The 24,146-nt window shown below is 36.7% G+C and overlaps 1 protein-coding gene across 2 annotated transcripts in view; it reads right to left on the bottom strand.

Annotated features, from left to right (window-relative positions):
* MAMDC2 (MAM domain containing 2) overlaps positions 1 to 23,104 on the bottom strand; it is a 225,624-nt gene extending 202,520 nt beyond the window's left edge. The window contains exons 1-2 of one of the 2 annotated variants that reach the window (XM_031943610.1): positions 22,580 to 23,104; positions 22,075 to 22,188 (exon numbers count right to left, since the gene is read on the bottom strand). In XM_031943610.1, coding sequence (XP_031799470.1) covers positions 22,075 to 22,188; positions 22,580 to 22,613 — 148 coding nt within the window. In that variant the 5' untranslated portion in view covers positions 22,614 to 23,104. The remainder of the gene's footprint in view (positions 1 to 22,074; positions 22,189 to 22,579) is intronic. The other variant, XM_031943604.1, reaches the window with a different exon arrangement.
* Between the last annotated feature and the right edge of the window lie 1,042 nt (positions 23,105 to 24,146).

Below are 24,146 nucleotides of genomic sequence, written 5' to 3'. Positions count from 1 at the left end.
CAAATTCATTCAGAAGAACAAAAAGTCAAGAATATCAAAGGAACTAATGAAAAAAATTGTAAAAGAAGGAGGTTTAGTAGCACCAAATTGTAAACTATTTTATAAGACTATAATTATCAAAACTATGTGACTCTGGCCAAGAAATAGAAAGGTAGATAAGTGAAACAGAGTAAACAATGTAGAACAGCAAATAAACATAGCAATCTTTTATTTGACAATTGTAAAGACTTAAATTTTGAGGATAAAAATTCATTATTTGATAAAATTGTTGGGAAAACTGGAAAACTGTTTGGCAGAAATTAAACAAGGACCAATATCTTATGCCATTTACCAAGATAAAATCAAAATGGATACATAATTACAAGAAAATTTGAAGAACATGGAATATATTACCTTTTAGATATCTTGAACTGGATGTCCTGTAGACATCTTAAATTTACCATGTAGAAAATTCATGCTCCTCTCCTATACTGAACCTTCATCTCTTCTTAACCCCTCTATTATTCTCAAGGATGCCACCAATTTCCTAGTCATGTAGGTTTGCTATATATATACACACCTCCTTTCTCTGACACTAAAACCACCCTGGTGCAACTCTTCCTTACCTAATGCTTGTACTATTGCAATAGAATATTGATTACTCTCTCTGACTGAATTATCTCTTCATTCCAGTCTATTGTCTGCCCAGCTGTCAAATAACAGCTAAACCATGTGTTTAATCATATCATTTCCGTATTCAATAAACTCTGATGACTCCCTATTATTTCCAGAATCAAAAACAAATTCTTCTGTTTCATTTTCAAAATCCTTTGTAATGGGGCCCTTTCCTATCTTTCCTATCTTCTTACACTTTCCTTTCCTCCAAATACTCTTCAAACCAATGACAAGAACCTCCTTGTTGGTCCAGCATATGTATGATACTCCATGACGCCGAATTCCAAGCATTTTTTCCTAGTGTCTCAAATACCTTGAATGCTTCTCTGCATTCCTTCAAATTGCAGCTAAAGACCTATCTTCTTCAAAAACTATTTTCAGTCTTAAATCTTAATGTCTTTTCTCCAAGATTACCTCCCCTCCCCAAATTATGCCCCATTAAACTATGAGTTCCTTAAGAGTTTTTTGCCTTTCTTTTTATTCTCACCATTAGTCCAGTGCCTGGCACACAGCAGATGCAAAGATAAATGCTAGTTACTAATGCTAGGCTCAGTGCTCTTTCATTTCTTTTTCTTGGAGGCAATTGGGTTAAGTGATTTGTCCAATGTCACATAGCTAGTTAAGTGTCTGAAGCTGGATTTGAACTCAGCTCCTTCTGACTCCAGGGCCAGTGCTCTATCCATTGTATCACCTAACTGTTCCAGCAATGCTCTTTCAGCACAGCACATTTTCTCTCTATCATTATATTTTTTATTCATTTATTAATCCTACTTTTTAGTTATGATACAGGACTAATCAAACGACCTTCCAAGGTTCTATAGTATTAGGGATACAGTTTAGTCTTTCAGGTTTCTTAGGATCCAGGCAATTGGCTTTTTCTCTTTGTCAAAGTGAGGCAGCATAATCTATTGCCAAAGACATTAACTGGGGATAAGGACACCAGGACTCCACTCTACCAGTATTCCTGGTTTTGTTTTCCACCATTAAAAAGTTGAGATTACGAACTGTAAGGTCAGTTTTCTGGAGGTCTTTGGACCAACCTTGGTTTCAGCAGAGTAATCACTAGGAGAATAACCAGGGACAAAGTCCAAATTCTTTATTGTCTCCTTTACAGTCTTGTCTCCTTGCCTGGGACCTGGGCTAGCTTTCTGGAGGTCCTCCAGAATGTGTCTTGATTTCTGTGGGGAGGTGGGAGGATCACCATGACAGGCTCTGTCTTGAAGTTTCCTGGGAGATTGTGTTCCAGCCTCCAGTCCTGTCTTCCCCGAGTCTGTTCTAGTCCCATGGTGGTGGGAGATGGAATCTGAGTCCAAGGGCTTGTGCTCCAGTGTCTAGCTACCACAAAGGTGGGAGATGGAATGAATGTCTGTGTCTGAATTTATCCCAGCTTATATACTCTATTATAATTATATCATCGTAGGTGTCAATCTTGTAGAATAGGTGTCAATCTTGTAGAACTATAGTAAGTACTAAGTACATGTATTGAACTAGAGAACTATTAGTCACCATGCTAAATTAGATAACTATTGTCTTATCAATTCCACTGAGTTAACACCTTTCTCCAGAATTCTGGCCCATTACAGGAACGGGTTTTCTTTTTTTGTTGTTATGTAGTTTCTTTTTTTAAAAGAATAGTTTTTTTCCCCAAAATACATGCAAAAATAGTTTTCAACATTCACCCTTGCTAAACCTTGTATTCCAATTTTTTCTCCCTCCTCCTCTTTTCCTTAGTAAACCAATATAGGTTAAATATGTGCAATTCTTCTAAACATATTTTTCACATTTATCATGCTGCACAAGAAAAATCAGATCAAAAGGGAAAAAGTGAGAAAGAAAAAAAAACAAGTAACCCAACAACAACACCACCAAAGGTGAAAATACTATCTTTGATCAGTATCTCTCTGGATGTGGACTGCATTTTCCATTACAAGTTTATTGGAAATTGTTGCCAAGTCCATCACAGTTGATCATCATATAATCTTGTTATTGTACATACAAAATTCTCTTGGTTCTGCACATTTCACTTAGCATCAGTTCATGTAAGTCTTTCTATACTTTTCTGAAATCAGCCTGATCATCATTTCTTATAGAACAATAACATTCCATTACATTCATATACTGTAACTTATTTAGCCATTCCCCAATTGAGGGGCATCAGTTCAGTTTCTAGGAACTATTTTTCTTTTCACTAGTATTGGTATTTGTAGGGCTTAGCCCATAATTTAAAATGTTCTATCTACCAACCTTTAATTATCTTGTAACCTTGGGCAAGTTGCTTAACTTTTTGAGATTCAGTTTTATTTTCTGTAGATCAAGAGACAGCACAATACCAGAATGTGAGTCAAAGGACCTCTGCTTACATTCCCTATTCTACTTTTCAACTGCCTCTGTAACTTCAGGATAGTTCCATCCTCCCAGGTTCTCTATTTGATTACCTATAAAAGATGGCCTTCCCCTGAAGTCTCTACTAGCCCTGACATTCTATAAAAAGTTTCATAGGGCAAGTAAATTGTGAATGGAAAGATGCTTTAAATCTAGTATGGCCTTTCTGGGTCATTATCATCAGTTGACCTTGAGAAATTATCTTTTTTGAAATAAGTGGTGAAAAAGAGGAAAACAAATTTTTTACTTTGAAATTTCTGGATCTTCTTTAGTTTTTCATGTAGATTTATTATTAATATTTTGCAAAGCTTCATTTAGGAAGGTAAGTAAACTTCCTTTATGACAAAAGGACACCAAAAATTTATATGAATAATTTTTTAAATGGCAGGAACGTCTTCCTTCAAGTATTTTGTGGCAGGCTCATTGTTGGGGCCATTTTAGTTGCCACTAGTTGGACTTCGGAAATAATGAAATTCCAAGTGACATCTCAAAGAATGCAGAAATATTTAGTGGTCACCAAGCTGTCGATGTCAGGTGTTACATATAGAAACTCTCTTTTTTCTTTTCTAAAAGGTATTCAAGATCACAATTAATAGTCAAGAGGAGTATTAAAGTCTTACTCAAAAATGATAGAACCAGACATTAGGTAAGTGAACCTGAATAGTGAAACCTTTGACTGGAGGTTAAAAAACAACAAATAATAATAATAATTTGGTTTTCTATTGAAAATTCACTTTTATTTTCCTGTAGCACTCCTTTTACTATATATATATGTAACCAGAACAGCCATGCAAGTTAGTCATGGTATAGAAGTCCAACATCTATAGAAAATCATGTCTGGGGCCCTTATGGTATATCTTTAGACTGCTAATGTTTACTTCTAACAGTGGTATTATCATCTCTGATACCACTGAGCTGATTCTGCATAGTATTTAATATATAATATCTGTTGTAATTGTTTAATATTTTTTATGAAGAAAGTTCTGTGGAAATGGACAAAGGACTGGCCTCCCTTCCCCTCCCTCAGTCTTAGGTTAAAGGCTCACAGAGAAAGGTCTGCTCAGCTAGATTAAAGGAGGTGTTTTGCATTTCAAAGTGCCTGCTCAACAATGAGGGGTATCTGTTCGGTAACCTTGACCTATAAACTATGTTAAACATTTGCCATTGTATCTTTTGTCCTGTAAAGTCGAGTCACTGTTTAATGTCAAAGGTGCCAGCAAGGGTGAACAAGAATGCTTATAAGGCTATCCTTACTTCAGTTGAGCACGGAACCATGCCAGAATCCTACTGGAGGTTGGTCCTGGCCATGCAGACCATCTAGGCCAGTTACAAATAAATTATTTCTAAATTATGAATTACTATGACTGTCTTGATTGCCTGGGCTATTTCACTGTAAGAGCAGAAAATACTAAGCCATAGGATCAAAGAGAATCTTTTTTCTGATTTTGAAGCTATGCTAAAAGACACCTGGGAGGAAATCATCCCTGCCACTTTTTCCCCTTTGATTTGAGGATAAGTTCAAAGGGGCTTCTTCTGTTGCTTCTTTCTTTTTGTGGGGAATAGAAATAAGGTGAAGAACTTACAGGAATGTATGAGTTCCTTTTCTGTATTTTATTTTCATTATTTCTGTGTTTCCCCTATGATCTGTATAATATGTGCAGGTTCATATCTACTTGAGCCTTGGCCAGTTAGAAACATATTTACTTAACCTGAGCTGATGACATTTATTGGTATTTGACATTTATCAATATTTAGTCTAATAGCTGGACCACTGTCTGCTTGATTAAGCCTGAAGGCCTGACTTTCTGTTTCCTAGAAATCAGGAGATTTCAGGGAAACAGAAACTTTCCATTCCAATCTCCCCAAAAAGCAACAACCAATTAGATGCCTCCTCCTCCCCTTCTCAATGCTCTCTTACTTGTGATGTAATTTCTTGTATAAAAGCTATGTATCTTTACTACTTCTTTAGCCCTCTTATCATGAGCTTTCTTTTTCTTATCTTGGGATGGGATGGCTCATCCTCTGGAGGTTTTCAATAAACAACTTTTCTGCCTTCTACTGAATGATCTCCGAGTAATCATTTTGGGTAAGGGTCTTCTACATCCCTCACAGTTGGGGGCTCATCCAGGATGGGGTCTTTGGGGGAGACAGCTATGTGTATCCTGAACAGGGACAGGCACCCACGGAGTAGTTTTCTCCATGGTCTCTGGCTCTGGGTGAGCAGCCTCCCTCCCCTCTTAGACAAAATGACCCGAGGCAGGGATACTCAGTGGAATACATAATTGAAGATTGAAGGAAGTAGAGTCCTGATGGCCAGCATTTGCAGCCTGAAAAGAAACATATGTTCTCGCGGTAAAGCTCTTGGGAAGTCTGTGGGTTTATTGGCTGGGTTGAGGGAGACCCTGAGAGATTAGCCCTCTTAAATTTATTTTTGGTGTGGACTGCTGTCGACTCCAACGATAAAGGACTTTTCTAAGGAGGCTCTCGGGTGGCTGTGGGAGTGTGAGGTTAACATAGGGCCTCCACCGGGACGTGAGGGTAACATAGGGCCTCTGCCAACACCTGGATCAGGTCCAGGATGGTATAGAAGCAGTCCAAAAATTTGTATCAGGACATTAGCTAGGGAATTCAAGACTGGAATGAACTTCTCAGTTATAAAAGGGAAAAAAACTGGGAGGATGTGTATCCCAGGACTATTTGGGTATATCAGACTTAAATCTGCATGTAAAAAGTGAAAATAGGGTTTTGTGAATGTCTGTGTATATGTCTGCTTTGCATTGCCTTTCTTCTGTGCTAAAAGTTAGAAAGCTCGTGAGAGATAAGAATTCAGCCTCTGTGTTACAGGCTTAGAAAAATATCAGACTGAATTGTTGGGAGTTGGAATTCATTCAGAGTAGTAATTTTTTCAGAGTGGCTCAGAATGTATTGGTCTTAGAATTTGGGAACTAGTTTTGGGCTTCTCAAGAAAAGAAAATCTTTTTTTCTCTTTCTTTCCCTCTGTCTCTGGCAGTGGCTTTGCAGGAAGGGGGAAAGAAGAGGAAAAAATAAAAACATAGATTGAAAGTTTGCAAAGTTTTGAGAAAATAGAAGAACAGTGGCTATCACTCCTGTAAACAAGGATCCTGTTATCAGGACTCAGCCAGAGAAAAGAATTCTCAAGGTAAAGCAAGGATTGGTGTTTAACTCTTTCCTGGTTACTAAAGAAAAAAAATGTTTGAATGAAATATCTAGGTAGATTTTAGGAAATTTCATAAACTAAAGTACTGGTTAATTTTAAAATAACTTTAAATTGGTGTGTGTGTTAAGATTGGAAAATTTACGATTGGAAATAAGAAACTGCAGATATTGGAAGGGAGGAATAAAAATAGAATAAGAGAGGTAAATAGTTGAACACAGGGGCGTTCTCACCTGTTGGACCTGTGGGAAAACTAGGCATATTTCTAAAAATTGTCCCAGAAGAAAGAATAATCATCATTAGTAAGTTTTCCTTCATGGAATTAGAGAAAAGAAAGTTTAAGAACTGGCTAATTGTTTGTCTGCAACATTTGATTAAGAGTTTTGGGAACTTAACTATATTTTAAAGAGGTACTGTAATTTTGAAATTGAAATAAAAATAAAATTGAAATTGGGGGAAATAATTTTACTGTTGCCTTGCACATGTTAGATTTATTCTGAGTGCAAAATCTTAAGAATTTTTTAAATATTGTGGCCTTTACATCTGAAGAGAAAACCTTTTCTTTTTTATTATTTGGTTGGACTTCAAATTAGAAATATAGATTATTAAACAAAATGCCAGTAGCTTACTTTGGGGGGGTGGGGTTGTGTTTGTATCTCCCTACTTAAATGGTATGTTGCTTTTTAAAAGTATTGGGTAATTTGTAAACTATATTATGAGTTTTATGAAATTTGGTTCACAATTAATTGTGAATCTTGAAGTTTAAAGTTTAAAAAAAGGTGATTTAAAGACAAGGGAAAAGAGATTGATTTACAAAAGCAATTAATAGTTTAAATAGAGCATCTAGTCAGAAGTATTTCAGAGAAGGTTTGAGCAAGTAGGCATTGGGAGGAGAGAGACAGAGAGATGGGACAGGAGAAGGAAGGTGATTTAAGAAGGATTGATTAGTGGGAGCAAATGATTTCAAGAAGAAATTGGTGGGAAAAAGAAGGAACTGGTTGGAAAAGGTAGTCACAGAGAGACGGCTGTGAGACAGGATGTGTTTTTGTGGGGGGAGAGCAGCAAAGCAGCAGTGGAAAGTGGCAGCCGCTTTGTTCCTTTGGCTGAAGAAAACAAACGGTTATTTAAAGGGACAAACTGCTCTTAACAAGATGTTAATTGATTGAACATTTGTTTCTTTAGATACATAATGGTTATGAATATTAAAGAATACAATCAGAAATGTGACATATAGTTTGAAAGGGTTATTTCAAAAAGCTTAATTGATGTTTTCAAGAACTTTTCAGATTCTTTTTATGTGAAAATAGAAAGTTTTAATTAACTGTATTGATGACAATTATCTGAAAGGGACTCTAAGAATAATAGTTTTTGCCTTCTTCCTTTTGAAAATGTTTTTGTTATGAACAATATATAGTTTGGGATTTTTCTGTGTATTGTTTTTTTTTTTTGGTCTCCAAGGATTGGTGCTTAACTCTTTCCTGGCTTACTAAAGAAAAGAAATTTGAATGGAATATCTAGGTAGATTTTAGAAAATTTCACAAACTAAAGTACTGGTTAATTTTAAAATAACTTTAAATTGGTATTTGTGTCTTAAGATTGGAAACTTATGATTGGAAATAAGAAACTACAGATATTGGAAGGGAGGAACAAAAATAGAATAAGAGAGGTAGAATAAGAATAAGAGATGAACATGGGACCTCTCTGACCTGCTGGACGTGTGGAAAAACTAGGCATGTTTCTAAAAATTGTCCTAGGAGAAGAAAGAAAAATCATATTAGTAAGTTTGCTTTCATAGAATTAGAGAACAGAAAGTTTAAGAAGGCTAAGCTGGGTGATTTTTTGTCTGCAATATTTGATTAAGAATTTTGGGAACTTACTATATTTTAAAGAGATACTATAATTTTGAAATTGGGGAAAATAATTTTATAATTGCCTTGCACATGTTAGATTTATTCTGAATATAAAATCTTAAGAATTGTTTGAATATTGGGGCCTTTACAACTCAAGAGAAATTTTTTTTTTTTTTTGCTTTATTATTTGGTTGGACTTCAAATTAAAAATACAGGTTATTAAACCAATGCCAGTAGTTTACCTTAAGGGAGGTCGTGTTTGCATCTCCCTACTTAAATAGTATATTGCTTTTTAAAAGTATTGGGTAATTTGTAAACTATATTATAAGTTTTATGAAATTTGGTTCAAAATTAATTGTGAATCTTGAAGTTTAAAATTTAAAAAAAGGTGACAAAGAAAAGGGACAAGAGAGATTGATTTACAAAAGCAATTAATAGTTTAAATGGAGCTTCTAGTCAGAAAGGTTATTGGTTTGGGAGTTTTTAAAGTATATTGGAGAAGGTTTGAGCAAATAGGCATTGGGAGGAGAGAGACAGAGAGATGGGACAAGAGAAGGAAGGTGATTTAAGAAGGACTGATTAGTAGGAGCAAATGATTTCAAGAAGAAATCAGTGGGAAAAAGAAGGACCTGATTGGAAAGGGTAGTCAGAGAGATGGCTCTGAGACGGGCTGTATTTTTGCAGAGGAGGGAGGGAAGCAGCAGTGGAAAGCTCCAGCCGCTTTTGGCTGAAGAAAGCAAACTGATTTAAAGGGACAGGCGGGCTCTTACAAGATGTTAATTGATTGAACATTTGTTTCTTTAGATACATAATGGTTATGAATATTAAAGAATACGATCGGAAATGTGACATATAGTTTGAAAGGGTTATTTCAAAAAGCTTAATTGATGTTTTCAAGAACTTTTCAGATTCTTTTTATGTGAAAATGAAAAGTTTTAATTAACTGTATTGATGCCAGTTATCTGAAAGGGACTCTAAGAATAATAGTTTTTGCCTTCGTCCTTTTGAAAATGTTTTTGTTGTGAATGATATGTAGTTTGGGATTTTTCTGTGTATTGGGTATTTTAAAAGCAAAATGATAGGTATAATATTCAACTTATTCAAGATGCAACATCTACCTGGGTATGTAAGAATTGTGTGAATTTTCTGGGATAAATTTCTTACTGTTACTGATATAAGGACATGGTAAATAACTGTTTGGGATTTATCTGAAACTTTGGAAATAAAATTCTTTGGGCTTATAATTAATGCTATTTAGAAGTTTTAAAGCTCTACTCTGATGTGCTGAAGATTAACTGCTTATATTATGTTATAGTTATGTTCTTGCATTTTTTCCTCCTGTGACTGATTTCTATTATCAGAACAATAGTTAATAAGAATTGTTAATGCAATTCACATATGTCATTCCTTGCTGTTTCCAATCTGGTTATATGTAATCATTATATCCTAAATACTTAGGCAAATAAGTATTTAGTCTGGTCATCTGTCTGTTACTGGATATTTGTGTCTGTGGATATTCAGGTTTTTTTTTTTAATGTTTCTAAATGATAAGAGGACAATTAACAATGGTCTGTGAAACCTAACTGCTATTTATTGGGACTATAGCCGTCTGATTATCCTGTGATGCAAACTTATTCCTTCACATAGGAACTGCTGACCAATCTATACTGGCCTCCCCACATGTTGTTGCAGTTCCAGACTGTTCTAACCTTGTTAGATTTGGTTTTTTGTTGTTCTAGATTTTGGTCAAATTAGAGATTATTGAACCTCTTCTGAGACATGGATCAGCCCATCTGAAGCTTAGATTGACACCATACCCATCCCTTGGACTGAGAGCCAGTTCTTCGCCCATTTATCAGCCCAAACCCAGGCTCCTGATGTAATTTGAACTGATATGGGGGACTTTGGAATAGTTGATGCATGACTGTTAAATTCTGACTCGGTCATCTATGACTGTGTGTTTAAGATTTGGGATGGAAATTGTTAAAATTGGTAACTGTTGCTGTTAAGGAAGTTATAATATGTTTAATAATATCTATGTTCACTTCAGAATATGTAATTGTTTGAGGGATTTTATTTTATTTCATTTTATTTGAGGAAACTCCTCCTGTACTAGTCTGTTATGTATAGGAACTTTAATTCACTCTTGGGATTTATATGAGGATGGTTATTTGACTATTTACTTTTTTTTTTTTTTGGATGATTCCTTTCCATGAGGGAAAAAAAAGCAGAGGAAGAGATAGGGAACTAGGGAAATTGGTGGATTTTTCTCAAAATACCTAAAAGAGTGGGAACCCTTAGTTTTCTATTCACTTTGCCTTAGGTACTTCTGCCCCATCTCCTATACCACTAGTTCAGATTGAATTGGAAGTCCTTAAGCTGTCCTTTTATTTTTTACTATGTTTTAGCTTTGAAACTCCTTATTCTGTTGGAATTGTTCTGGCAGATTATTCTCTGATTGCCTGTTTTTAGGAAATCTCCAAGATAAAGACACCCGTCTTGGGACTGGCAGTCTCCAACCTTGTAACCCCAGTTTCTTAATTGGCATTTCAGCATTTTTAAATAATATTGCAGTTTTGAGATCAAGCCTCTAAAGTTTGGGGTTTGCCTGCTTTCATGGTCTAACTGTGCATGCTCTGATAGCTCTGCTCAGAAATCTGTATTTGAGTAGCAGCCCTGTCTGTTCCCCTGCATGGGGACAGGTGGAGCTATTCCAAGCCTCATCCTTCTCCCCTGGAGTGGGGTGCCCCTCTGAATGGGCAGCACTACTGTCACAAGCCCTGCTACTCCTTATATAAGCAGAAACTGAGTTTAGTGCACAAATGACTGAAGACCACTTAACACAGTGAACTGTCCATCTCAAACTGAATTCTCTGCCTGAGATGAGGGCCTTTGTACTGCTGATAACTCTGGGGTTGTCAGGAAGAGACTTGACCTTGCCATAAGTTCTTGCATTTTCTAGTTTCATTTTGATTTATTTACTTCACATTGGATTGGTCAAAAGTATGGTGCTGAAACCTCCCAGGTATATAGGGGAGGTAATTCAATAACTCAATTATTCAGAAGGAGAGTGTGTAATGTTGTGCCTCAGTTTCCCTAGATTGTCATCTTTGTTTATTTATCTTCATATTTTTATGTTTGCCAAATGCCAATCTGTTCTGTGATTAACTGTTTCTAAGATAGTTGGTGGAAGCAATTTTTATGATATGAACTTATTGCAATCAGTGGTATTATCCTGTTGCCACTATGTCTACCCTGTATAATTACATTAATAATCAGAATAGTTCAATGGTCCCTATCAAAATATTGCATGCAGAAGATGCTATTAAAATGATGATTCTTCAGAGAAAAGACTGGAATGTATTAGCGAGGGATGACCTTGATTGTGAATTTGATAAACAACGTATAGATATGTTAACTAATTTTGAACAGTGTGTAAGTTCTTCATAGAAATATAATAAAAATCATTTACATATTAGAAGGGGGGAATTGTGGGGAATAGAGATAAGGTGAAGAACTTACAGGAATGTATGAGTTTCTTTTCTGTATTTTATTTTCATTATTTCTGTGTTTCCCCTATGACCTGTATAATGTGTGCAGGCTCATATCTACTTGAGCCTTGGCCAGCTAGAAACATATTTACTTAACCTGAGCTGATGACATTTATTGGTATTTGACATTTATTGATATTTAGTCTATTAGCCGGACCACTGTCTGCTTGATTAAGCCTGAAGGCCTGACTTTCTGTTTCCTAGAAATCAGGAGATTTCAGGGAAACAGAAACTTTCCATTCCAATCTCCTCAAATAGCAACAACCAATTAGATGCCTCCCCTTCCTCTTCTCAATGCTCTCTTACTTGTGATGTAATTTCTTGTATAAAAGCTATGTAGCTTTACAACTTCTTTAGCCCTCCTACTGCAAGTTTTCTCTTTCTTATCTCACGATGGGACAGCTCATCCTCTGGAGGTTTTCAATAAACAACTTTTCTGCCTTCTACTGAATGATTTCTGAGTAATCATTTTGGGTAAGGGTCTTCTACATCCCTCACATTTTCTAAGGTAGTACAAGCTTATTTATGGAAGCAGGAAAAAAAACTTTCAAAATTGTGTCATGAGATTCATCCTTGTTCTCCATTCTAAGATTTCTTTTCATTGATTTTTGTCATTATTAGGGCAGCCAAGTGCACTGAGCCTGGAGTCAGGAGGAGCTGAGTTCACATTTGACCTCAGACACTAAGTGTGTGACCCTAGACAAGTCACTTAACCTTGGTTGCCTCCAAAACAGAAAAAAAAAGACTGTAAGTAAGTAAAAGTAAGTAAATCAGAATAGGTGTTCTTTGAGAACTCTTCTAGTTTTATATCTATGTTCCTATGATCAGATGACCTTGTTTCAAATCCCTATTTAGCTACTTACTACACCTGTAATCTTAGATAAGATATATAACTTCTCTGACCTTTAGTTTCTTCATTTGTAAAATGACAAGATTGGGTAGATGTTCTCTGAGGTTGCTTCCAGCTCTAAATCTATGATCACATGAAGAGGATGTACTTTCAGAAACAATAGTTCTGGATTTATCCTGCTCTTCCTTTCTGTATAAGATAGGAAAGTACAGAGTCAGTGGTGCCTCGAAAAGAATATCTTCAAGTTGTTTGTCTATTTATTTTAAAGGAAAGCATATAAATATAAGGGATCAATAGTAGCTTTAAAAAACACAATTTAGTAGGAGGTCCTGGACTAGATATTTTTAATCATAAATGCTGGAGAACAAAGAAGGCAACTGCCTAGGTAGGCTAAATTGTATTAAAATTATCTTCATTTAAAATCTGCCCCCAAATAACACTAATTTTGACATGGAAGCAAAAATCTCCCAAATAAGGAATGGAAATTTCTCACCAGCATCTAGCTCCATTATATAATCACCTAGAAATTGATAGAAGACACAAGTCTATTAGGGCAGCTTGCCTGCACAAGACACATTTTCCCATATACTTACTAAATATCACACAATAGAGATAGGTGAATCCAGAGGTTGGGAATATTCCCTGAAGCTTCCAAACTATTTTTAGGTTAAGTTGCAACCTCCTCCCAATGTGGCTCTTGAAAGTGAATATGAAGCTGAAGGGCAGGGCATCTCTATTGTGAAAATGATTTCTAGGAGTAAATTTTAACCTTAGCCATGGACACAATAATGAAATGACATTCCCTAAATCCAGCCATTTGCCTTATCAGTGCCTTTCACTATAATCAGGAATATGAGAGTATGTGCCAGGGAGTAAATGAGATGGAGAAGAAAATGGCAAACTACTCCAGTATCTTTGTTGAGAAAACTCCAGATGAAGTCACGAAGGGTTGGATATGACTGAAATTACTGAACAACAGCCTATAAAAACCTATAAGAACCCAATGAGATGTTTGTGAAATACTTTATAATTTTAAAGTGTTATTCAAATGACACCTACTTTCACAAAACCAGTATCAACAGGAGTAGCAGCTTTGAAGCTTACACTAGGGTTTTTTTAGGGATGAATCTGTCAATAACTATTTCAAAGCATAAAATTATCTTAAGGAAAAAAAACTTGTCCAAAGTCCTAGTATTTAGGTGGCTTGTTATTTGTACTTCATTCTCAAAAAGGACCATGACATCCAGGAGGACATGCCATAACATGAAAGAGTTGGATTTAAGTGAAGGAGGCATGGGCAAGGTTACCTGCCTCACTTTCCCCTCCAGAGCTATCTGGGTCCTATGGCCAGATGTGGATCAGGAGGACTGGCAATGCAGTGGGAGGCCTTGGCCTTTTTTGCTGAGGCAATTGGGGTTAAGTGACTTGCCCAGGGTCACACAGCTAGGAAGTGTCAGGACTGGTAGTCTATCCACAGCATCACCTAGCTGCCCCAAGGCCTTGGCCTTTTTAAGATCTTCAACAAGTCTCAATTTGACTTGAGGTCATAACCATTCAGTGGCCACAACCTTAGGCTAGGTAGGAATCTAGACAAAGAATCTCTTTTCCCACCTAGTCCCTCTCCAAAAACAAAACAAAACAAACCTAACTAATTAACTAAATGAATGAATGAATCTGGGAAGGGAAGACCCTCAGGATTTCTGGCCAAAGTAAAAATGACTGCTATTTACATTTAATTTGAGGCAATCAGGATCCAATGACCAAATAGGGCTTGGCCTAGGACATATTGGTAGACAATTAGATTGGTTTTGGTTTAAGACTTGGTCCTTAAGAAAGAAATCTAGTCAGTAAACCCCAAGATATCTTGGGAGAGTTCAGAGGTGCAAAAGAGAGAAAAAATGCTTTTAGGAAGAAAAGAAGGAATGTTTTGTGTTTGTTTGAAGACATACAATAGAAGAGGGCCCAGAATCCACATCTTTTTCTAAAGGAAGTAGGGAAACATAAGAATTTTTTAAGATCCTGGAAATCTCCAATAGGATCTAATTTTTGAACTGTGGCAATTTTGCCCTCATTCCTAATTCCAATACTAAATTCTACTGACAAGTTGGCGACAGCTAAATGGCTCCACTGATAGAGTGGTGGACCTGAAAACACGAAGACCTGAATTCAGATGAGACCTCAGATATGTCTTAGATGGGTGACCCAGGGAAAGTTCCACTGGAGAAGGAAATCTATTGGAGAAGGAAATGGCAAATCCCTCCTGTAACTTTGGCAAAAAAATCCCATGGACAACATTGGCATGCAATGAACTTAGGAGCAGCTCCTAGAGACCCCAAGGAAAACTCAACCAAAGAGAACATTACAGGTAAGGATTCTTTAAATGAGGAGATTTTGAGATTTTCATTGTATTGTGGATCTCTTTGGTTGTCTGGTGAAGTCTATGGACTCCTAAGAATAATATTTTTAAATGCATAAAATAAAATGAATAGGATTACAAAAGAAACCAATTATGCTGAGATAAAATAATAAAACAAAAGTTTTGTAAATCTATGGACACCAGATTAAGAACTTTTGCTTTAGATGTTTCTAGCCCCAGGCCAAGTAACTGGTCTCAGAGCTCAGAAATTTGAATGATCTGAGCTTATATGAATCATGGAGAATTAAGGTAGATTGGGTAGAAGGTGGAAGATAGAACAAGTAGATACATATATAGGGATAGAATTAGATAAGATTATGAGAAACTAAACAATTCCTGTTAGAAGACAAAAATCCATATAAGGAAGGGACCATGATGGAAGATGTGACTAAAATATTAGAATTCCACAAGTCACCTGCACAGATCAGTTTCTTTTTTTTTTACAGATTTTTGTAATTTGTATGTTTCCTTAAAGTTTGGTCTAAACTCCCACAGTTTTGCTAATAATTTCTAATTCCTGGAAGTGCTAGGAACATGGTATTGGGAGGAGGAGTTTTGGGGGAATAGAAGAAGATCATTGTTGGAAATTAAATTTCAGCTGGCAACCCGGTTCCAGAAAAGGGAGTGGGCTTTCAAGATATGGATATAACAGAGAAAGAGGAAAACCTTCTCCAATCCCATTTACCTGTAGGTAATACCCTAGGGAAAATCACCATTGCCTCACCCTAATTACAACTCCATAGTGGTGTGTGTGTGTGTGTGTGTGTGTGTGTGTGTTTAGCTTTAAGGTTTCCGTTTTTTACAACCACCTTGTAAAACAGGTTATATAAGGGGCTATGTTCCGGAAACTGATAGTTTTCCTATCACTCTCTATTGATCAATAGATCAATAAAATATCACTCTCTATTGATCAATAGATCAATAAAATAGCCCTTTTCTGGTTTCTGCAGGACCTAATTCACTAGGCTTTCTATCAGATCTCAAGTGGAGAGAATAGTGAACTTTGAAGCAGAGGAATTGAGTTCAAATATGAGTTTTGTTGCCTGCCATAGGTATGAACATGGATAATTCATTTAATCTTGATGGGCTTCAGTTTCTTTATCCATAAAATGAAAGGATTGGATTAGAGGATCTTCTGAGGCTTCTTCTAGCTCTAAATGTATGATCCTATGGTTTTAAAGTTAAGTAAACTGAGGATCTGTGAGGTTAGGTGACTTGCCCACATAGTCTGTTAAGAATTCTCTCATCTCTATTCTTTCTCAGTGGCAAGATGTACCCAGGTCATATATAATCCTTGTAGTTACTTCTATAATCCTCCCTTGAATTTCTGTCTTCACAATCTGACATAGAAATCAGTATTTCATAGCCCAAAAAAGTGTTATTTTGTGCTACTGGCAGCCTAAATGCTGGATGGGATAACATGATATGGGTGTAAGGAGGCATGATCCTAAGGAATAAGGAAGTAGGATACCAGGGATCAGGAAAAGAAACTAGGAAAACCAAGGCTCAAGCCTTATTTATTTATTTATTTTTGCACAGGGCCCTTAAGATTTTTTTAAAAATAGATCTATGTTACAGGTAAGATCATGTCATAAATGAGGTTTCTGTACTAACTAAAGCCCTTTGAAGAGGGTCCAAGTTAACCCCAAGCTAGTTGTATTTCTGTGCTGTGGTTGGGGAAGAAGAAAGGGAGAGGGGGCTGCTAGAATCATGCCATGGCAAAGCATTAATAATAGAGTGGCAATGGAACAAAATGCTATGCGGTATGCAGAAAAAACTTGGCTGGATTCCTCAAGACAACTGCCTCTCTGAAATAGACACACCAGGCAAGCTATAGATTTCAGTTAGAAACTGACTTTTAAACATAGTGACAGTTGAGATCCTGAGATACTCATAAGAACAAAATAAATGATAGCTTCAACTCCAAGCCAAGAGCTAAAACAGGTCACAAATAGTCATTATCTATTGGAATGGCAATTGTTTAAAGTAATTTCCAAGTTCCTGGGAGTCTAGAAAATTAGGCACTACAGAAACCTGGAAAGGGCCCTGATCCTTAGGGAATGTAGAATGACAATCAGCCCCAGAATGAGGACCCTTAGGGTATATATTGTGGAGCCAAGTTTCTAGCTATTGCACCAGTCAGGATTTATCCTTGTTAATAATAATTGGTAAATGAAACTCTGATGTCCAAGACAGAGAAAACATCTAAAAGAAAGAAAATACACCGTAGGAGAAGAAAGGAAAAAAGAGATGCCCCATAATCCAATTTGTGTATTTATTTGCAAGGTGCTTTTAGCATATTTTGCATTTTTTTACTTCTTTGTTATATTATATTCAATAGCATGTGTTCCCCTGCTATATTCCCCCTGCTTTGGATCATACAAGCCATTTCTTTAAAAAGAAGCTTTGCTACAATCCCATCTCTGATAAGCAAACTATTTTTTGTAGTAAGCTATTTCTCAAAACCTGACTCCTTATGCACTAAAAACCTTTTAATCACTGTGACTATTTTAACTTTCCTTGACTCTCTTGCCTTGACATCTTGCCCTCTTTATTGATATAATTCAAAGTTCCAAATTCTAATTGTGAAACTCTATGCCCATTTTGTCTTCAATCCTTTCCTCAAGTCCATACAGCATTTCATCATAAAAGATATGTTGGAAAATACCTTATATCAAACATGGTCAAGCATAGTCTATGATTATAAATAGAGCCAAAAGCAATGCTGACCATCTGCTAATACCTGGAATTATGAACTTCAGGCTTGCCCTGTTGCATTTAGGAGCCTTAAAACCTGGAAGCTAACTGGTGCTTTTTAAAAAACAAAGTATCTGAGTCTTTTGTTGTTGAGCTGTTCTTTGTGACTCCATTTGGGCTTTTCTTGGCAAAGATACTGGAAAGATTTGCTATTTCCAGCTCATTTTACAGATGAGGAAACTGAGACAAATAGGAGTAAGTAACTTGCCCAGGGTAACATAGCTAATAAGTGTATTAAGGCCAGATTTAAAATCAGAAAAAGGAGTCGTCCTGATTCCAAGCCCAGTGCTCTATTCACTGTACCACTTAGTTTTCTTGGCTCGGTCTTAAGACTTTCTAAATCCCAGAAACATCTTTTGAATTCATGAATAAATAAGAGTTTTTGTCGCTTCAGTTAAAAGGGTATCTAGAGTCATTAGAACATTATAGTGAAAAGATCCATTGGTTCTAGAATCTGAAGACATGAGTTCAAATTCTATCTCTGTCCATACTTAATTAACCTCCCTTAGCTTCAGTTTTTTAATCTGTAAAAAGACCAGATGACTTCTCAGGTGCCTTCCAGTTTCCATTAGACTATACCCCAGGTTCAAGTTTCAGTTATGACAACTTACTCCTGGATCACCTTGGACTTTAGTATCCCTATTGAAAAAGTAACGATAACTCTATTTATCAGGATGTTGAGAAGAAAGTTCTTTGCAAAATATCAAAGCATTACATAAATAAGGGTTCATATATTAATAAGGAAAATAAGATTTTAAAGTTGACCAAATGGTACTATATTTCCCCTCTCCATACACCCACTTCAAACTCTCAAGTGAATTCAAAATAGTAGCAAATGTAACTCCCTACACATACCTATGATGTCAAATACAATCTCAAAGGGTCCAAGCAAAAAAATATTTCCCAGCTGAGACATACTGTGAAAAAGACAAAATTTATTTTGTGTATCCTTCTGCTTTTTATGAATGCATTTCTTTCCCCTGGAAGGGAGGGGGAAGGTATGGGGGGGGGGGTGCTTTCCTCTCTCACTCCCCAGGTGTTCTTTGTTTCCCTTGACCCTACCCCATCTCTACTGCTGTATCTCGCTTGTGTATCTTTCTCCTGTGAAACTGATTTATGAAGTTTGATCCATTCCTATTAGAAATTAAACTGATACATGGTATTATGCTTAATATGCCTCCCAAAGGAAGGAATATTTTAACGGGGTTTCTGGAATTAGAAATTCTTAGCCCAAAAGAATGAATGCAATTTCAGGCTATAAGAAGGTATTTTGGGATGGGCTCCTCTCCCCTTCCTCCTCTTAAAATATCATACTTAAATAACTATATCCTTTTCTAATTCTTTCAGCTGTGCTTTTGTAGTAACATCCTCTTTGACACTTGTAAAATAGTATTTCACACACTCTTACCTCAGCTACCAAAGGGCAAAGGTATCTCAAATAAACTTTTTTAAATACCCAACAAATTGAATGGATGATACCAATTTCAAGAGGATTTTGTTACAAAACAGCAAATAGCTTATAATATGTATACTGAATTTCAGCTGAGGTTACTTTTATTGTGACCAAGTTACCTAGAAATAGAATTTAAAATGGAAAGAGCTGTCTCCTGGAGCAGTAGACACACACCTACCTAATTTTCTTACTTGAGTAAACATCTCTATCCAAATTTTAAACCTTTTTGAAAACTTGGTTTGTAACGGTATAACTTCCATAGCTGTAGCTCTGGCAGGGAGCAAGTAAAATGAATAACTTCCCAGCCAAGCTAGCTCCTCCTTCTCACACGGCCACCCTCAAAAAGTCATTAATGACTGCAAGTCATTAGAAGGGAAGAACAGTCTTTCCATTATAGTATTAAACTATGCTAAACTTCTATATATGCATCCTGATGCCTACCCTTAAAGTACTCCTCAACTTTGCAACTGCCATTCTTACTGTTCCAGTGCCAGCTCAGCAGAAGATTTCCTGTAAGCCTTGGAAAGGAAGCAGGATTTCCAAAAGTCATAGCTTGTTGAAATGTTGTAGTGATTCTATAAAGTTTGTAAGTTGTAAATTGAATCACAGGTTAACTGTGGAGACATATTACCATCCCTATGGAAGTTCTGGGTGTTCCTTTTCTATCTTTGACTAGGAGATGATATTTTATTTTTAATTAATTAATTTTCTTTAATTTGTATTGATCTCTTTTGTTATTATACCTCCTCCAGTTTCTCTTCCTCCTGTAGTCACTGCATGATCCCTTTTAATAAAGAATAAGAAAGAAAGAGGGAAAAAATGCAATGCAGTGAAACTAATCAGCACATTAGCAGTTCTGTCAATATATGAAATGTGCCACAAACATAGTCCCCCACCTCTGCAAAGAAAGGAAGAAGGTACATTTTCATGGACATGATTTTTGAGACAAAGTTTTCTTTCTTTTTTATTAAAACTGCCAACTTGTGTAGAAAGAGCACAACTATTATCTAGAAAGCAAATCTAAAATGATAATACTATAGCATCAATCTAGAACTAAAAGGGACGTTAGATAATCTCCCTCAATCCTTTTATTTTATGGAAGAGGAAATTGAAGCCAGAGAGATAGTGATTAGGATAGCTAGGAATTCAAGTCTTTCTACCAGAGATTTAACTAGCCAAAATTATAATTGGGACAGATTCAACAGTGTATTTGGGGTGGGGATAAAGTTGAAAGAACAGTTCTACTTTGTGTATAGTCACACCGGAGGAGAGCTCATCCTATAGAAAATAACAGAAAGAAATATTGATTTTGTTGTCAGAATACCTGGATTTAAATTTAGGCTGTGTCATTTGGGCCAAGTTGCTTAATTTCCTTGGGTTTCTGTTTTCTCATTTGTAAAATATAGATTATAATAATACAGTTGTGAAATCATGTAAATAAAGCAATTTAAAATCTTAGGACTATATAAATCTCAATAATTGTTATTAATGATATTATTAAATGGCCTCTCAGGTCTCTTCAAATTCCACAACTATGGTTCTATGATTCCTAGAGAATCCCATGGACCAACTATCCCCTATGTTTCTAGATGATGGAGATGAGGTACAAGAAACAGCAGTTAAACACATGATCACCATGGATAGGATCACCACATGCCATTGTTCTAGGACAAAGCCAGATTGAACCTGTTCTGGTATGGTTATTTCTGCTTCAAATTTAGTGCTGTTACCAGGACAGGTAATTTCCACACTCATTTTCTCAGTGTTTACTAGTCATAATGTTAGATATACAAGATACAATAGAGTTAAATTTACTTCAAAGTCAAACATCTAGTTAAGAGTCAATGAGTCAGCTTTGACCACTAACTTTTAGTGCCCATTGAGCTAATCCTTTGATAACCACGGGAATACAAAAGGCCATCAAAACCATCTTATTTTCTCAGCTAACCAGATAAATTACTCAATTATCAACTCAGGAATGCTAGCCTGGATTTTCAATCTGTTGTTTTGTGTATTTAACATTCTCCAATAAAATTACATTCTGATAAGGTTTGGATCTGGGAACAAATGAGTAAGAACATAAGTTAATTTTTCCTGTGTTGCATTTCTACCTTAAAAAGGCCAAAGAAGAGAGGAAGACGGAAAAGGAAAGAAAGAAGAAAATGAGGGAAAGGAAAGGAAGTAGTCCCATGCCAAACTAAAGAGTTCCTTATTTTACAACCAAGAAAAAATGAGCTAACCCCCCACTTTTTGATATGTATTAGGGAGCAAAATATCAACTGAGATTTATCGCACATAGAATCACAGTATTAGACCCGGGAGAACCCTTAGAAGCTTCTAGTTCAATTCCCTTATTTTGGAGTCTCAGAGCTATAAGTAATTTGCTAAAGATCACAGGGTTATTAGTATATCAAATATGGAATTTGAACTTAGGGTCTCTACTTCCAAATCTAGTTCCCTTTCCACTGTAGAAAATAAAGCTTAAGGAAGCTGTGTCTAGCCCAAGATGACACAGCTAAGTTAGTTCATTTCACTTTTCACTATCCCATGCTACCTCAACCTATCACACAAAAGATAGGACTTTGCATGGCAACAGACTTTTAAAAAGCCGTCCTTTAACAGCTTCCTCCAGTTTTAAAGATGAAGAAATTCAGACTCAGAATTTAGTAACTTGCTTAAGGTTACACAACAAGTAGGCTAGTTAATATTTGAACTCATCTTCCAACTCTCAGTCCAGCCCTCTTTACAGTATAAATATAGCATGACTTTGGGATTGCTCATATCTTTTAAACCTATTTTTTTTTTATGGAGACAGAAAGTAAACTGATGATTTCATCTTTTTATTGTCTGTTTTCTGCTCTTAATGCCATGTTTAAGCAATCAGATACCTTGGATATCTTCTCTGTGAATAAGAAATTAACATCTAACATTAAATTAAAAAGCCCATCTGAAAAAGTCAAAATCAGAAAGGCAAGTCCATCCTTACCTTCCTCATTTAAAATCCATGGCAAAAATGTAAATATTGAGTCAAAGCCACAAGTGCTTTCTTCAAAGGCACAAGAGCCAGCAGGGAGCTCCACAGCTCTGGCAAACTGCAGCACTGCCGGTACAAAGAAAGTTTCAATACATGTTCCCTGGGCCAAACTTTAAGCAGAGGTGATCACATGCAAGCAGGGGTAGGTGGAGGGAAAACTTAGGGGAGAGAGGGCTGCATTAGTGTTTTGAGAATACCCTTCCCCACCGTCTGCCTCTCCACCCCACCCCCAATATTGGCCAAGATGTGAACAGAGAGCAAATTGCAAGAGCAGCCCAGGGCATCGCGCGCTCCGTTGCCAGTCCAGAAGAGCCTGGTTCTCTCTGCAGGGAGAGAAGGAGCTTTCTGTAGCGCAGGCCCATAGGCAAAGCTTCCCAGTACGGTGGGCAGCATAGAGGATAGTCTCCAGTAGTAGGGCAAAGTTTAGAGTGCTCTTACTCCTAGTCCTGACCCTTACCTTGCACTGCCAAGAAGATACCGCACAGGAGCATAGTCGCCCTTCAGGGAGGAATGGGAAAGATGCAGCTCTCAGACTTTAAGATGACAGCTCACTGCAACGCGATGACTTAAGAGTTAGAAGGGGGAGAGGGAGGGCTGGGAACAAGAGGTAGCGGCACAGTGGGGAGTGGGCGGGGAACGACGCTGCGTGTATATAAATTGTCGCCTGCAGAGACAGTAAAGTGAATTTCTAGATGAGCCCAATTTGGGATTTCAGCTCTGTGTGTCTCCTCGGGAAGCCAGAGATTCCTGAAGGAGCGTCACGAGCGGCGAAGACTGCAACAGCAGCTACAGAACTGGAGTCCAGAATGGAGTTCACTCTGCTGCACAGCTGGTCCTCAGCAGAGCTAGGGAGGGAGGAGACAGCTGTACGTTTTCGGGCCAAACCCAGGCCTGGCTAAGGAAACATTGGAAGAGGAGAAAGAGCAGGTCAGGATGTAAGCCCTGGCTCTGGTATTTGACTCTAAATGAATGATCTAGGAGACATTATTACAAGGAGACCCAATATTGAATTGAGCTGAGCAGAGTATGATAATTCCCTGCCCTTCTTCTGGTGGAACCAGATTATTTCTGGGGACCTTTGTGTGAACTTGCCCGCATCTGGTTTACAGAATCATCTAGGTTTATCCCTTATTTCTAACTTCTTCTCCCCAGAATAGAACAGGGTTAGGAATGTGTTCAGGACATATCCTTGGGTATTTTGGATACTGATAATGCAATAATAAACTTTACATAAAAGTGCTTCTATGACTACCAACATTCCAGTTATATTCTTTGTATCCAGAAGGATTTTATGTTCAGCATCTCTCAACCCTCACAGAGCTAAAAATCTGTAACTCAGCTAAGGAGATAGTCATTTCTACAATCAGATGAGATTTTTTTTTTTTTTTTTTTTTTTTTTTTGCTAAATTTGCTCTTCTTTTGGTGTGTGTAGCAGACAAGATTTTTTTTTCCTTTATAGGCATCCAAAAATGTCTTTTTAGATACTTTGGCAAGAATTTTCACCTTTCTAAATTATTTCCCCCAGCTCCAAAGCAAAAAAATAAAATAAAATAAAACCCACCCCTACAAAAAACAAAACAACCCCCCCCCCACTTCAGAGGTATAGATGAAGAAAAAGGAACTAATACAGTTTTGATGTCTGCTCCTTGACTTTAATAGAAGTATCTGAGATAAAAATCTTAGGAGAAAGAAAGCAAGGGTTACTGTTTAAAATTTAAAAGTATCAATTACTCATATAGTGTTTTAAAGTTTAGTAAGGTCATTCTTCACATTATTAGGTAGTCCTAGTATTCTAACTTTCATGCCCTTATAAGTTCATGATCTCCTCAGTGAGACTGTTCTCCATTTTTGCAAATCCCATCACATCTATACCTGCCCATCCTGCAGAATTCTTGTCCATGTTCTTCCATGAGTTCCCCATACCCGAAAGTGCTGAAGGACTTTCTCAAATTCCATTAAAATTTCATGAATAACTGAAAAAAACTATAAAAAATTTTTGTTTTTAAAAATCATTTATTACAATC

The sequence above is a fragment of the Sarcophilus harrisii genome, chromosome 1 (genome assembly GCF_902635505.1).
Source record: "Sarcophilus harrisii chromosome 1, mSarHar1.11, whole genome shotgun sequence".
In the NCBI taxonomy this organism is placed as follows: Eukaryota; Metazoa; Chordata; class Mammalia; order Dasyuromorphia; family Dasyuridae; genus Sarcophilus; species Sarcophilus harrisii.
The sequence above is the reverse complement of the archived record's forward strand: the minus strand, read 5'-3'. Positions and strand labels throughout refer to the sequence as shown.